Here is a 17,157-nt window from a genome sequence, read left to right on the forward strand (position 1 = left end):
TAAGCCACACCAGCCAGAGCAGCAGAGATACAATATTTTTTCAGAGGATGTTGTTATTAACTACAGAATTATGTATATCATTCATGTCAAATGGATACCGTCTTTTAAAAATACATCTATCCCTGGCTGGTGTGGCTCAATGGATTGAGTTCTGGCCTGCAAACCAAAGGGTCTAAGGTTCTCAGTCAGATCTCAGTCAGGGCACATGCCTGGGTTGTGGGCCAGGTCCCCAGTAGGGGACGTGCAGGAAGCAACCATTCATTGATGTTTCCCTCTCTTTGTCCTTCCCTTCCCCTCTCTCTGAAAATAAATAAATCTTTAAAAATAAATAAATAAAAATAAAAATACATCCAGATGAATTAAATGAAGTCTAGTTCCATTGGTAGCATCATTCTGTAAAAATGATGAGAAAAACACATAGCTGAAGGCACAGGGTCCACCTAGCTAGGACAGTATCATTGATTTTACTCTAGAACTTTCTTTTTTCTTTTAAATAAGTCATCTCCAAACTAGGTATGGAAAGACCTCTTGCTAATGGTTTCGGTGTCCATTAAAGGAATTCAACAATATTTCTGAAATATGCTTAAATAAATATTGGGTTGGCCCGAAAGTTCATTTAGATTTTTCCATAAGATGGCTCTAGTAGTGCTTAGTTGTCTTTAACTTATTTGAAACAATTTTGTTAGATTGTATTGTGACAGTTGTCATATCAGTGTGCATTTAGAAAAACACAAGATTGATGAATTTTTGCTCAGCCATTTTAATATTGAAGATGGGAAAAAAGAAGCAACATGTTAAGCATATTATGATTTATTATTGCAAAAAAGGTAAACACATCTAAAATACAAAGAAAGATTTGTGCAGCATGTGGAGAAGGTGCTATGACTGATTGAACATGTCAAAAATGGTTTGCAGTTTCTTGGTACTATTGACATTTTGGCCAAATAATTATTTGCTGTATTTGTATTAATTATTGTCTTATGCATTGGAACATGTTTAGCAGCACCCCTGACCTCTATCCCCTGGAAGCCAGTAGTGGGAGATAGCCGACATACTCAGATGATCAAATCAATAGAGTTATTAGTGGGAATGAATAATCTGTCTTTCATTTTACAGAAAAAACTAAATGGACTTTTTGGCCAACCTAGTGCTTGTCAATTTTAACTTCAGGAATTTGCCTATGCATAAACCCTTTTTAAAATAGGGCTTACTGGATGTTAGGAAAGTTCACACTTCCAGGAATCTACTAGTTTGTATGTACTATTAATATGATCTGTGTCATTTACTTAGAATGATGTGTTGATTTTGAACAGTTTTTCCAATACTGTTGTATCATGGGCCTTCTAGTCTTAAACATCAAAAGGACTTAGTTTCTTTTTGGCACATTAGTGAATATCATGCATTTGCCTAGTTTTAAAAACTGTATTTATGTTTTGAGCCTCAAGGGTGTTGTAAGTCCTGGATTTCACTGCATTGCAGTAAGCTCGTGCAGCTGTCTTTCTAGAGCCACAGATGAGAAAGTAACCTATAGTGAGGGATCTTTTGTTCCAGTTAATGCTTTTATAGGATAATCACATTTGATTTGGCAACTATTGGTTTGATAGGTATTTTTTTTTTTCCTAAAAATAATTTTTTTTTTTTTTTTTGCATACTGAGATGGGGAAAAATAGGTGAAAGTATTCATTTTAATTGATAATTTATATATAAACAGCTAAATCTACCTGACATTTTTTTTCTCTCTACTTGACTTTACAGCTTGTGATATCTATGGCCTAATTTGTTAAGATAGGAGGCCTATATTTGAAAGCTTCATTTTTATGATTATTAACTTAATATACTTTCCTGTGAAGGGATATAAAACACAAGATCATAAGGAATTTATTTAATGTACCAAATAGTTATTGGGTGCCTATTTTGTTTATAACACCTGTTCTTGATCCCATAGAATATAGCAAGAAGTAGAATGTAAGAGCATGTGATATTTGCCTTTGAAGATACATGTTTGAGGACCTAACACATAAAAGCAATTAAAGAGTTGGTTAAATGATTCAAGTTTAAGAAACATCACAAGATATTATATGTTTATTAGATAGTATTTATGGATACATGGTGCTTTTGGATTATAAGACTTCTAGAGGAGAGAGATGATTAATCAGGGAAGACGGGAACTGACATGAGCCTTCAAGGATTACTGGTAGCAATGATTGAAAAGAGATGTCCAAGCTGAACATCCCACACAGTGAAGGAATCCCATGAGCAAAGGCACAGAGTGGGGAAAATAAAGGAAAGAGAAGGCACTGCACAACCTAATCTGGTAAAATTCGAAAAGATACAAAAGGAGAATAGTGGTTCTCCCACCTTCCAGATACATGCTCCCCTTCCTGGCCTCCATGTGTGGTCGGATGGGGCTGAGACTAGTTCTAACAAATTAATTAAAAGCAGCATCACCTCTGAGACTCCGCAGTCTATTGTGCCTTCTGGCAGTGACCAGTCACAATCAAGGCTGTCACCTGAATGAACCTGGGTGTCAGCTGGGTAAACCTGGGTCCTTGGATGACTGAACAGAGCCCTCTTGCCAAGCTGTTACAGTGTTAATGAGAAATAAAATGCTAATTATTTACTAGAATCACTCAAAAAGCACACTAAAATCTATCTGGTTTACTCACTGAGATTTGGGAATTGATCATTAACCACAGTCTATATAATCTAGCCTATCCTGGTTGAAATGAGGGTGAATAACAAACCAAGTTGGTTGAGGAAATTTGGTAGAAATACTAGAGGAAAAGAGATTTTTAGCTGCATGTTCTAAAGACCTAACATTCTTACCGTGACTGGTGTGTGGCTCAGTGGATTGAGCACTGGCCTATGAACCTAAGGGTTGCTGGTTTGATTCCCAGTTGGGACACATGCCTGGGTTTCAGGCCAGGTCCCCAGTTGGGGATGTGTGAGAGGCAACCTATTGATGTTTCTCTCATACATCAGTGTTTTTCTCTCTCTCTCTCCCTCCCTTCCCCTCTCTCTAAACGGCCTTTTTAAAGGCCTAACATTCTTAAGATACAACCCCAGGTCACTCCCAGATTTCCAAGTATAAGATTTCACTAAGGCAGAGAAACATAAATTAATGCCTTACAGTTAGACGTAGAACACTGACTTCAGAACTTGAAAAAGTGGTAAAACAGCCTTGAAAAATAACAAGGTCTAGGCAGAGGAGGATTATAAATGGCAGGTTTATCACTAGATAAAATAATTAAATGTGTTTTTGCAATTATTTCCTCTATCAGCATTTGTCAAAATTATCCCGAATTCTTATTTTTTTCTTCCATCAACTCTGGTTATAATGCGATTTACTGACGACCTGTCATGCATTATCTAGTTAATTTGCATTTTTACCTTTCTTTAAACATATTTAGGATTATATATGATTTTTTCATATGCTTATCTATTTTTTCTTCATAAACACATTTTCAGGTCACATTGAAGTAGTGAAATTACTTGTGGCACACGGAGCTGAAGTGACATGCAAGGATAAGAAGTCTTATACACCTCTCCATGCTGCATCCTCTAGTGGAATGATCAGTGTAGTCAAGTACCTTCTAGATCTTGGAGTTGATGTATGTATATAGACCAAGCAGTATAAAAGAATGGAGCATTTTATGTTTGTGATTTCATTGTTGGTAGAAGTTATTTCAGATTTACAAGATGATTTCATATAATAATGTTTTTGTATTTTAACCAGATACTTATAGTCTTTTTACATAATATGTAGTGCACTGATACCTGATTAAGACATGTAATTACTCAGAGTATATTAATAGGTAAAAATGCATTTCAAAGGTGAATGATTGAGTGACAGAAGTTTTATTTTTCCATCATATTCCAGGCCCTGTAGCTCCATTTCAGCTATGGAAACACTTAGATTATTTTTCCTAAGTGGTTAGGTTATGGTTAGTCTTACTTACCCACTTAATCTACTATTGCCTTTAAATGACTGTAGCAGTTCACATTCCGGCATATAGGCAAGAGCTAGGCAGGAAAACCAGAGGCACTTGCCCATCAACTGTGTTTCGTTAGGAAGGATTGCTGCTTTATCTGATTATATGTGATTCCTGAATTGAGATAGCTAAAAATATCTGTAGCTTTCACAGGCCATTCTTTAAGCACATGTGCTTTTCACCCAAGAGTATCTTTACTCTTATATTAAGTACAGTTCTGACAAACTCGTCCAGTTCTTCAAAACAAATTAAAAGCAATGAATTAGAAGGAGAGAGAAGGTAAGACTGCTAGAGGCAGGCAACTTAGATAAGACAAACAAAAAGGGGGTGAGTGGTAGTCTGGTTGGACAAAGAACACATGTCAGGACTGCAGAGCTGAGTAGTCTCTTAATTTAAGGACTCTGTGAAGCACTTTGCATAAAGCAAACAGGTAATTACTAAATTGTGGGGACCTTGAGAAGTTCCAAAAATCTAAACACATTGTTAGGCATCTTTTAGAATGCAAATGGATAAAAGTTTTATTTCAACTGAACAGTTCTTATACCTCTTTATCTATAGTAACTTTTAAAGACCCCTGATCTAGATAGATGAGGCAATCTTGATTCTCATCCCTAGTTCAAGTTTCTTTCTGGTACAGTTTTTAAAACTTACTTTATTGCAGTAAAATAACATTTGCATATACTTTGATGTAAGTGGTCAGACTTAGAGCTATTTAGTAATGTGTGGCCTCCACTTGCATGATTTATTAGTTTCCTAGTAAATAACCATATAACCATAAAATAACCATAACATGAGTGACTTAAAACAAATTTAATCTGAAAGCTCTGGAGGCTCTGAGGGAGACTCAATTCTTGTCTCCTGTCTTTTGGTGATGAAATCTAGGTACTTTGACTAAAGTTACATGTTACTTTTTCACTTCCTCCAATTTCTGTTACCAGGTATCTGAAAAAAGAAAATGGTAAATAAAGTTGTAATAAGTTGGGACCAACTACAAGGTTTGAGGGCACAGTCTCCATACAAGACTACCTTTACTTCTGACCAAAAGTTTTGGGGGGGTTCTGAAAACTACCTTCAGGTTCCATAATTTAACAGAATCACTCAAAAAACTTACTAAAAGCTATTATACACATAGTTATGGTTCATTACACAGCTAAGATACAAAGTAAGATCAGCTGGAGGAAGAGACATGTAGGGCAGAGTGTAGGTTCTAAACACAAAGCTTCCATTGGCCTCTCCCCATAGATTTAGGAGTCCTTACTATGCAGTATCAGTGTATAACAGTGTGCACATAGCAGGGCCAACCAGGAAGACTCACCTGAGCTTCATTTCCAGTGTTTTTTTTTTTGAAGCTCCATTACATAGGCAGGATTGACTTATCAGTTGCCCACAGGTTGATTTCAATCTCTAAGTCCATTGAGATACCAAGGGACTCAAAGCCCCTACCCTAAATCACATGGTTGGTTTATATGGTGTGGTCACTCCTACCCTAAGACTTACTAGCTGTAGTCAATCCAACTCTAAGATCCAGTGTAGCCAGCTCCCTCCCTAAAAAAGGACACTCTTATTAGGTATGCTGTGTATTATTACATCCCAGAAGACAAGGTCAAGAAAAGTCCAGACATTTCTTTGGGCAATTGTCATGTAAACTTTTGACAATTTTATGTATTAGAAAAAGAAAAAAACTCAAGTTCCTTGAATTATTTTTCAGTATTTAAGCATATGTTTTGAACCCATTCATTTTGGTAAAATGTCAACATGTAATAGTGGAAAATATCTAGAGCACAAGTTTGTTGCAAAAATGTATTAAAGAGAAAAAATGTCACTCCTTTTTTAAAATTCCTAATCTCTACTACATTACCAACTTTAACATTTTGTCACTACAAGCAAAAAGGCTAAGAATGTGCACATACATCATTCATTATGCCTCAGATTTTCAACACGTGTTTATTTTTTTCTTGATTCTCAGTAGTTAATTCTCTGAATGTGCCTAGAAGACTTCTAGAAATACATTATTTTAGTTTTTATTTTCCTAAATATCTTTCTTGGGATTATTCAGTTTTGTCATGAAAATGATATTATACAATGTGAATTATATTCTCTGAAAGTACAAAATCTATTTGATAGCAAAATGCTGTTGTTAATGTTCATTATTTTAAAATAACTTTAGAATTATAAGCCTGTGTATTTATCCCTGTCTGTTTCTCACTTTAATAATTCAATTGCAATCACAGTGTTGCTAAAATAACTCACAACAATGATAAATAGCAAGACTACTTTAACACCGACATTTTTTCTCCTAATAGATGAATGAACCAAATGCCTATGGAAATACACCTCTTCATGTAGCCTGCTATAATGGACAAGATGTTGTAGTGAATGAACTTATAGACAGTGGTGCTAATGTAAATCAAAAGAATGAAAAAGGATTTACTCCTTTGCACTTTGCTGCTGCATCAACACATGGAGCACTGTGTTTAGAGCTTCTAGTAGGCAATGGGGCCGATGTCAACATGAAGGTATGAAATAAAATAAGAATCCATGTTATACTATTTAGGAGTTCACCATTTAAAATGATGTCAGTAACAGCCCTGACCAGTGTGGCTTAGTTGGTTGGGCATTGTTCCGCAAAGCCAAAGGTTGCCAGTTCTGGTCAGGACACATATCTGGGTGGTAGGTGTGGTCCCAGGTTGAAGTGCATGCAAGAGGCAACCAATCAACATTTCTCTCTCCATTGATGTTTCTCTCCCTGTCTTTCTCCCTTCCTCCCCCTCTCCCTAAAAATAAATTAATAAAATCTTTTTAAAAATTTTTTCAAATACTGTATCAGTAACAAATATCATTCAGCTACAAAAAGTAACAGATTACTGATATAAGAACATAAATGAATTTTTAAAATATTTTGTGAATGAAGACTTACACAAGAATATATACACTATTTCCATTTCTAAGGTCTAGAACAGACAAAATTCCATCTACATGGGATTCCAGGTTCTGTAGTTAGGAAAAAAAACAGAACAGTTGTTGCCCCTGAGAGGAAGGATTGAAGAAAAGGGGCATAGAGAAGCATTCTGTGGTAATGGATAATGGTGTGTATTTTGACAGGGTTTATATTACATAAACATTTGTCAAAATTCATGAAGTGGTACATTTAAGGTGTGTATGCTTCATGGAATGTAAATTTTCCCTTAGAAGGTAGCAAACCAATGTTGAGTCATAGTTAATGTTATATTTACCGAAAGTGCTTAGAGGTAAAGAGTAGTGATATCTGCAACTAACTTTGTGACCGCATTTGTTTCTTACTTTAGTCTTCATACTTTCGTTTACATTGTCTTTTTTTCTTTTTTAATTTTTAAAATATTTTTTCTGTTACCATTTAGTCTCCTTACACTCCCTTACCCCTCACAATCACCACACTGTTGTCCATGTCCATGAGTCCTTTTTTTTGTTCAATCCTTCCATCCTCAAAATTCCCCCCTCCTTAGCTGTCTTCTTGATCTCTATCTATGAGTCTATTTTGCCTATTAGCTCAGTTTGTTCATTAGATTCCACATATTAGTGAAATCAAATGGTATTTGTCTTTCTCTGATTGGCTTATTTCACCTAGCATAATAATTCTCCAGGTCCATCCATACTGTGACAAACGGTAAAATTTTCTTCTTTTTTACAGTCGAGTAGTATTTCATTGTGTAAATGTCCCATAGTTGTTTTATCCACTCATCTGCTAATGGACACTTGGGCTGTTTCTGTATCTCCGCAATTGTAAATAATGCTGCAATGAACATAGGGGTGCTTACGTTCTTTCGAATTAGTGTTTCAGGTTCCTTCGGATATATTCCCAGAAGTGGGATCGCTGGTCAAAAGGCAGATCCATTTTTAATTTTTTGAGATATCTCCATACCACTTTCCTTAGTGGCTGCACCAGTTTGCATCCCCACCAACAGTGCAAAAGATATGTATATTCTGCTGCTTTGAGGTGAAATGTTCTGAAGGTATCTATTAAATCTATTTGAGCAAAGGGGCTCCCTTTTCTCCACATCCTCACCAGCACTTCTTGTTTGTTGATTTATTGATGATAGCCCTTCTGACAGGTGTGAGATTATATCTCATTGGGGTTTTAATTTCCATTTCTCTGATGATGAGCCATATTGAGCATCTTTTCATAAGTCTCTGGGCCATCTGTATGTCCTCTTTGGAGAAGTGTCTATTCAGGTCCTTTGCCCATTTTTTAGATTGGATTGTTTGATGTTTTTGCTGTGAGTTTTGTAACTTCTATATAAATTTTAGATATTAACCCCTGATACCAGATGTATCAGTGACTATGTTCTCCCATTCTGTTGGTTGTCTTTTTATTTTGTTGATGATTTTCTTTGCTGTGCAAAACTTTTCAGTTTGATGTAGTCCCATTTGTTTATTTTTTCTTTTGTTTCCCTTGCCTGGAGAGATATATCCAATAAAATAGTACTATGAACAATGTCCCAAGATTTTGTTGCCTATGTTTTCTTCTATGATTTTTATGGTTTGGGCTATAACATTTAAGTCTTTGATCCATTTTGTATTTATTCTTGTGTGTGGTGTAAGAAGGTGGCCTAATTTAACTTGCATAGATATTGCATGTATCTATGTAATTTTCCTAACACCCTTTATTGAATAAGCTATCTTTAGCCCATTGTATGTGCTTGCTTTCTCTGTCAAATATTAACTGTTAAGGTTTGGGTTTATTTTTGGGCTTTCTGTTCTGTTCCATTGATCTATGTGTCTGTTTTTATGCCAGTACCATGCTGCTTTGATTTCTGTGGCCTTACAGTATAATTTGATAATTGGTAGCATGATTCCTCGAACTTTGTTCTTCTTTCTCTGTATCACTGTTGCTATGGGGGGCCTTTTGTGGCTCCATATACATTTTTGATATACTTGTTCTAGTTCTGTGAAATATGTCATTGACTCTGGATAGGAATTGTGCTGAATATAGAGATTGTTTTGGGCAGTGTGAACATTTTAATGATATTCATTTTTCCTATACCTGAACACTCACAGTATATGCTTCCACTTTATTTGTATCTTCTTCAGTTTCTTCAGTGTCTTATAATTTTCCAAGTGCAGGTCTTTCGCATCCTTGGTTAGGTTTAATCTCTGGTATTATTCTTTTTGAAGGAATTGTGAATGGGATTGTTTTTTTAATTTCCCTTTCTGTTAGTTTGTTATTGGCATATAAAAATGCAACTGATTCTGGATATTAATTTTGTAACCTGCTACTTTGGTGAATTCATTTATCAGTTCTTATAGTTTCTTGGTGGAATCTTTGGAGTCCTCTATGTATAGTATCATGTTATCTTCAAAAAAAAAGACAGCTTTCCTTCTTCCTTTCCAATTTGGATGCCTTTTATTTCTTCTTGTCTGATTGCTGTGGCTCAGACTTCAAATACTGTGTTGAATAAGAGAGGTGAAGCAGACATTTCAGTCCAGTTCCCCATCTGAAGAGGAATGCTTGTAGTTTTTGCCCATTGAGTATGATGCTGGCAGTGGATTTGTGATATGTGGCCTTTATCATGTTTAGGTATGTTCCCTCTAATCCCACTTTGCCAAGAGTTTTTATCATAAATGGGTGCTGGGTTTTATCAAGTGTTTTCTCTGCATCTGTTGATACGATCATGTGGCTTTTATTCATTTTATTCATGGAGTGAATCACATTTAATGATTTGTCAATGTTGTACCAACCATGCATTCCCAGAATAAATTCCACTTGATTATAAAGTATGATCTTTTTGATGTATTGCTGTATTCAGTTTACTTATTTTAGTGTGTTTGTTCATAGGCATATTTGCCTATATGTATATATATATATATATATTTTTTTTTTGGTAGTGTCTTTATCTGGTTTTGGAATTAGGCAGCACTGATCTTGTAAATGAGCTTGACTCCTTCCTCTTGAATGTTTTGAAATAGTTTGGGAAGGAGAGGTGTTAGTTCTTCTCAGAAATGTTTGGTAAAATTTATCTGGGAAGCCATCTGGTCCAGGACTTTTATTTGTTGGGATTTTTTTGATTACTGCTTCAACTTCACTAGGTGTAATCTGTCTATTCAGATTCTCTCCAGATCCGGAAATACTTCCAGATTTAGTTTAGGAAGTTTGTATGTTTCTATGAATTTATCCATTTCATCCAGGTTGTCCAGTTTGTTGGCATATAGTTGTTCATAATGTTTTCTGACAATCCTTTGTGTTTCTTTGGTGTCAGTTGTTATTTCTACTCTTTCATTTCTGATTTTATTTACTTGGGTCCTCTCTCTTTTTTTCTTGATGAGTCTGGTTAGAAGTTTGTCAGTCTTGTTTATCTTTCCAAAGAGCCAGCTCTTGGATTATTTGATCTTTTGTATGTTTTTTTTAAGACTCTTTCATTTATTTCTGCTTTGATCTTTATTATTCCCTTCCTTCTACTCACTTTGGGCTTTGTTTGTTGTTCTTTTTCGCATTCCTTTAAGTGTGAAGTTAGATTGTTTATTTGAGCTTTTTCTTGTTTTTTTTTGAGATAGACCTTGTAATGCTTTGAATTTCCCTTTTAGGATTGCGTTCCCCGTGTCCCACTGATTTTGGATTGTTGTGTCCTCATTTTCATTTGTTTCAAGGTACCTTTTGAGTTCTTCCTTGATCTCATTGTTGACCCATTCATTGTTTAATAACATGTTTATTTAGCTTCCGTGTCTTTGCATGGTTTTCAGTGTTCTTCTTGTAATTCGTTTCTAGTTTCATAGCACTGTGGTCAGAGAAGATGCTTGATATGATTTCAGTCTTCTTAAATGAAGATTGAGACTTGTTTTTTATCCTAACATGTGGTCTATCCTAAAAAATGTTCTGTGTACATTTAAAAGGTATGTATATTCTGCTGCTTTGAGGTGAAATGTTCTGAAGGTATCTATTAAATCTATTTGATTTGGTGTGTCATTTAAGGCTGCTATCTCCTTGTTGATTTTCTCTTTGGGAAATCTATGAAGTCAATGGGGTGCTAAAATCCCCAACTATGACTGTATATCTGTCGGTTTTACCTTTTATGTACATTCAAGATTGGCTTCACATATTTAGGTGGTCCTAAGTTGGGTGTGTAAATGTTTATACTAGGTTTATATTCTCTTGTTGGAGTGTTTCCTTTATCATTATGTAGTGTCCTTCTTTGTCTCTTAGTAAAGCCTTCAATTTAAAGTCTACTTTCTCAGATATAATTACTGCTACCCCTGCTTTTTTTCCCTTTTCATTGGTGTGAAATATCTTTTTCCATGCCTTTACTTTTAGTCTGTGTGTATCTTTTGATCCAAGATGGATCTCTTGGTAGTAGCCTATATGCAGGTCTTGTTTTCTTATCCATTCATCTACCCTATGTCTTTTGGTTGGAGCATTTAAGCCATTTACATTTAAGGTGATTATTGATCGATGCGTATTTAGTGCCATTTCATTATTAGACTATTTTCTTCTGTTTCTTTTTTCTTTCTCTCTTCTTCAAGCAAATCCTTTAATATTTATTGGTGCTAACAAACTCCCTTTAGCTTTTTCTTGTCTGAGAAGCCCTTACTTACTTCTCTTTTGATTTTTAAATGATAACCCTGCTAGCTAAAGTAGCTTTGGTTGTAGATCCTTGCTTTCCGTCACCTTGAATATTTAATGCTACTCCCTTCTGGCCTGAAAAGTGTCTGTTGAGAAATTAGATGACAGTCTAATTAGTGATCTCTTGTATGTAACTACTTGTTTTTCTCTTGCAGCTTTTAGGATTCTCTCCTTGTCTTTTAAGCCTTGTCATTTTAATTATGATGTGACTTGGTGTAGGCCTATTTGGATCCAACTTGTGTGGGACTCTGAGCATCATGGACTTGTGTGACTTTTTCCTTCACCAGATTAAGGAAGTTTTCAGTTATTATTTCTTCAAATAGTTTCTCGATCCCTTCCTGGCTCTCTTCTTTTTCTGGTATTCCAATGATGCAGATGTTGTTACACTTCATGTTGTCCAAAATGTTTCTGAAGCTGTCCTCATTTTTTTAAATTCTTTTTTCTTTTTGCTCCTCTGCCTGGGTGTTTTTTTTTTTTCCTACCTTGTCTTTCAGAACACTGGTTCAATCCTCTGCTTCATCTAACTTACAGTGTATTCTATGTCTTTTTTCATGCTGTTGAGTATCCTTATAATCATTACTCTTAAACTCTCTATCTGATAAATTACTTGCCTCCATTGCATTTAGTTTCTCTTTTGAGAACTCTGTTGTTCTTTCACTTGGGATCTGTTTCTTTGTCTTCTCATTTTGACTGCTTCTTTGTATTTGTTTCTATGTATTAGGTGGATCTTCAAAGACCCTGGTGTAGACCTTTGTCAGACAGTGCTCCTTACTGGCCCTTGTCAACCTCTTTGTAGCTATCAGCGATCCACAGCACGTGGCTCCCTCCGCTGGGCCTGGGGTGTATACATAACAGACCAACCTGCACACTGAGGCCAGATTTTACCTGGACCCATCCAGGAGAGGGTCAGCTGAAGTCTCAGAGTTCTCAGAGATCCACTTAGTTGTTAAACCATTCACTGATATAGCCTCAAGTGCTCAGTAGCCTGGCTTAAGCTCCACAGGGTGGGGCAGAGTAATTCCTGCAGGAGGGGCTATTACTTCCCTTCAGGATGATGCCACTAGGAGGGGAGTGCTCTGCCTAAGAAGGACAGCATCTGTAGTATGGGGAATGACTCATTACATGGATCCTGGCAGCTGTCTGTTCAGTTCTCTCCCCAGAGCTACCAGCCCAAAAACTCTCTTTGTGCATCTTTAGTCCACTCCGCCGTCCTCTGCTAGAGCCCAGGGTAAGTGGCTGCCAATGAAATTTTGTGCATTGGCCCTTTAAGAGGCTCTCTGAGTCTCCAGCCATCTGTCCCTGTCGGACAAAAACCCTGCTGCTTTTCACAGCTGGGGTCCTTTCCTGGTTCCGGTGCTGTAGGCTGGGAAGTCCAGCTTGCTGTTTAGACCCCACACTTCTGAGGGAGAATCCCCCCAGCCGCTGAAATATTCCTCCATGACTTTAGCTGCTGCCCATGGGAGCCTAGCCAGCCATCTTGCACGTCCTCCACACTTCCTACCAGTCTCATTGTGGTGATGTGGCTTCTCCCTGTCCTTAGGTATAAGGCTTATCTCCAGCTAGTGTTCAGTTGGTTATTAGGATGATTTTTCTTTAATTTAGTTGTAAATCCAGTTTGGCCCTAGGAGATTAGTGTAGCTTCCACTTCTCTGTCTTGGGTACTCTGCAACTACCTTTGAAAAGCATCACATAATTAGATAATGGATAGATGAAGAGATTGCTGTGTGATAATGCACGTATAGTAAAATGCTAGAGTAGAATCTCAGTGGTATGTGTATGGGTATTCACTCTAATATTCTTTTAATTTTTCTGTTTTGAAATTTTTCACAATGTTAGAAAAATTAGACCAATATCATGCATATAAAGGGAGTTGCTTTTTGGTTTTTTGGTTACAGTTACTTTCAGGAGTGAGCATTTGAATTTTAAAAATGAGAAAATTCTGGAGCCAAAATAAATGGCACTCTTACTGTATAAGCCTATGAAAACATATACAACCATGATTTTGAACATCACTACTTATATAATCAATACTTCAGATACTCCGAGATGCTTTCACCAATTGCTTCTATATTTGAGCACTTGCCAGACCATGTCTTGTGGTATGTAAAAAAAAAACAACCCAAAAACCCGCAGACAGAATTGAACCATTTATAATAAGTAAACATTTAAGCTTAAAATGCGGTATTTAGAGCTTTAATTACCTAAGATTTTTAGCCCCTTTTGTAGATACGATGAGCCAGTGTATTTCAGACTGGTAGAGAAAGGAGTCCGTTTTTTTTTTTTCTTTTTCTTTTTATTTATTTATTTTTTTATTTTTTTAAACCTCTCTAACTTTAGAGGAGCCTTTAATGAAGCCACTGACCCACTCTGACAACTACAGCAGCAGTAAGTCTATCTGTAATTAGGTCATTGCTCTAAATTGCCCACTCCCAGCTAAAGGACAAAATTTATACATATCACACCCAAAGAAGAAAAAGACATGCTTATAGTTAAAGTATCTTTTTTAAGAATACATATTTAAAGTTTTCAGCTCTCAATCAAATCACCTACTAAAGTTTTTTTAATAGTCTAAATAATTACTAAAAATGTATTCATAATGTGTTTGAACTGCTTATTTTGGTTTTTAGAATTCCTACTGTTTGAATAATGAAGACTCAGAAAAATATCTTGGGGTGGAGTGCAGATTTCTTACTTATTTCCTCAAAGGCCTAATAATGTTAATGAAGATTAGGCTATTTCAAAAATAAAAATGTTGAGATTATCTTAACATTCCTCAAAAGGAAAGATCACAATGAAATCTTTTTAGTCTCTGTGAGACACATTTTTATAGTCCCTGTAAATAAAATCATCTTTATATACTAAATATTGCATTTCATGGAATAAGGGAGGTTTACCTATATCATTAGCTATTACACATATTTTAGTTTATATGGTACTGTCCTATAAGGGTAAAAATTAGACTTTCTATTTTATATACGCCATTTATATGTGCATATTTAATATTTGATTATAATGAATTACTTGATTCACATGTCAGTGCTTACAAGCTGACTTCTGTACCTTTGATTGTTTTTAAGTCTATATTCTGAAATGCAGAAATGAGAATCAGTCCTGCTACAAGAGACACACTTAATAAAGCAATTAAAATGTGGTGGTTAAGTATATTTGAAGGCAAAAGCCTATGATGTTGGTTTAAAAATAGATTTCATAAAAGTTTCTTTAATCCCACCTATGGATGTATGACATTCATTTATATGCAGTTGTACAGTTACCTTATTGCTAAGTTCATTGGAATACATTGCCCAGGTTTTAATGACTTTTAAAGTACCTTCCTACTCTAAAAGTATATAAAAATTGTTAATAACTGAGTTTTCAACCAGTAAGAATGTACAAGTTCTAAATGTCATTGATAGTTTCTGCAACCAGGCAGAACGACATATAATGAAACTAGTTTTACCATAAGCTAATTGATACAAACAAAAGTTCCTGCAGTATCTCATCAACATTAATAACAAAACATTATTTGAGGACCTTCTGTATAATATTCATTCAAGACTATATCTTCATTCAACACCTGTGTTTCCTATATTTTTCAAATCATTGCTTATCAAATTTTTGGTATCCCATTCTCCATTTTGATGTTTCTGTCCTTAATTAAAAGTTGTGGATGACTAAAAATCAGAATGTGAATTTAGGTTTGTAATTACTTAGTTTATAAGAATTGATTGTCCTACAAAGTACTATTTAGAGGGAAAATGAATAGAGTTTAAAGCAATATAGTTCTGATATTTATGACCTTGAGTAATATGAGCCCCAGGGCATTGATTGTATCGTCTCTATACACACCTTTCCTCCACACACATACCCCCCTCGCCCACCCCCATTCCCCTGTTCTTTTTTAATAATAAATTTTGGTCAGATAAACAAAGTCCCCAAATACTTTAAAACATACTGTGATATATGTGACTGTTGTTGTTGTTGTTGCTGCTGCTGCTGCTGCTGCTGCTGCTGCTGCTGCTGCTGCTGCTGTTTGTGGTCACCTGTGAAACCAGCTCTTAGAATTTTGGTGAATCTTTTTTATGATTCTGAAATGAGTTATGGTGACTTAAGAAAAAAATCTACCTATTGTCCCTTCAATTCAGAGAGAAATAAATGTCCTTTCCTCCCTCCTAACCTGTCTTAGGTGAACTTTTTACCTGGTAATGTGAATCTTTTTTCTTTGCTATATTTTTTATGATGAGTATGTAGAAAGTAAAATGTTAATCCATTGCCACCTATATGCATATAGTAAAGGACTTTACCACTTACTATCTCTGAAACCTGGTTACATTACTTAATCCCAGGGCCTATAAAAAAGGATTAATATTACCTGTCTTACAAGGTTGTGAGGAGTAAATGACTAGTATATTTTAAAACTGTGGCTGGAACATAGTGCTTTACTCTATCTATAGATGTTAGCTATAACTGTATCTTTCAAATTTCATCATTTTATGAGCTCAAATTTTTATTACAGTTTAGGGGGGGTTCTATAAAAAATGTAGGTAAGAGATTAGGGAACATTTTGAAAAGACACTACAGTGCTTTTTGTTTTGTTTTGTTTTTTTCCTGGTTGAAAGAATAACAACTGGTACGTAAGTAAAGACACCAAATAGAAATAAAAGTTTATATTGTAACAGACACTCATGTGTTACATGAGTGTTTTGCAAAGATTAATACATTTATTTTATACAACAGACCTATGAGATATAGGTAGTATTATATCCATTTTTAATTGAGGAAGTAAAGGCTCAGGAATTTAGGCAACTTTTCTAAAATCTTGCTGTGGAAAGTAACAGATGGGATTCATGCTCAGGTTATTCTGACTCCAGAGCCTGAGCATACTTGCTCACTTTATTGTTTTTTGTTTGTTTTTCTCTTTTTTGCACACACTGTGTCTCCAAAAGTTTGAAAATTCTTTAAGATCATTTGGCCGTTGGCTGTTTGCTTGAAGAAATAATATAAAATGGAGTCAAATACTTATAGGTATTTATGAAATAGATCTAATACTCCATCTTTATATGAATTGCATGAGGGTTTCTTAAGTAGATTTGAATTATACAGTGTTAGTGGAAACTTAGGACACAGAGCATTTCAATTTTGAATATGTACATGGAATGTATGTTGAATATTGTTGAAGAATTAGGACTTGCAAAAGTTTCTTTCCTTTTTGATGGTCATATATATGTTTGGTTTTTTTGTTTGTTTGTTTAAAAATAAAGTTCAAGAGAGATACCAGCAGAAAATCCAGAACAGAAGTGTTCTCATTGAGGAACAGAGTTGCGGGGGAGGGGAGTAAACTTTTAAAAGGGAATAGTCTAATAATAGTATGTAGGAAATGGGGTTAAGATTTTAGTTGACTGTAAACTCTGTGTATGTTTTGATTAACAAAACAATTTTAGGGAAGAAAAGACTACCTAACTCAGCATAAAAGACATCACCTAACTCAGGCATTGTTTTTTATTTTCATATTTGGAACTCCATTAGAATTTCAGAACTTTCACATTAAATACACCTATGCACAAATAGTTTGATTTA

The 17,157-nt window shown here is 35.3% G+C and overlaps 1 protein-coding gene across 6 annotated transcripts in view; it reads left to right on the forward strand.

The window, feature by feature from the left end:
* Window positions 1–17,157, forward strand: part of ANKRD28 (ankyrin repeat domain 28) — a 183,179-nt gene that overhangs the window by 126,682 nt on the left and 39,340 nt on the right. For all 6 annotated transcript variants that reach the window (XM_054595438.1, XM_054595441.1, XM_054595440.1 and 3 more), the window contains 2 exons: window positions 3,469–3,611; window positions 6,296–6,508. In XM_054595438.1, the coding sequence (XP_054451413.1) occupies window positions 3,469–3,611; window positions 6,296–6,508 (356 nt within the window). The remainder of the gene's footprint in view (window positions 1–3,468; window positions 3,612–6,295; window positions 6,509–17,157) is intronic.

Source organism: Pteronotus mesoamericanus, unplaced genomic scaffold (assembly GCF_021234165.1).
Source record: "Pteronotus mesoamericanus isolate MK-2021 breed Mesoamerican mustached bat unplaced genomic scaffold, CSHL_Meso_final scaffold_54, whole genome shotgun sequence".
NCBI lineage: Eukaryota > Metazoa > Chordata > Mammalia > Chiroptera > Mormoopidae > Pteronotus > Pteronotus mesoamericanus.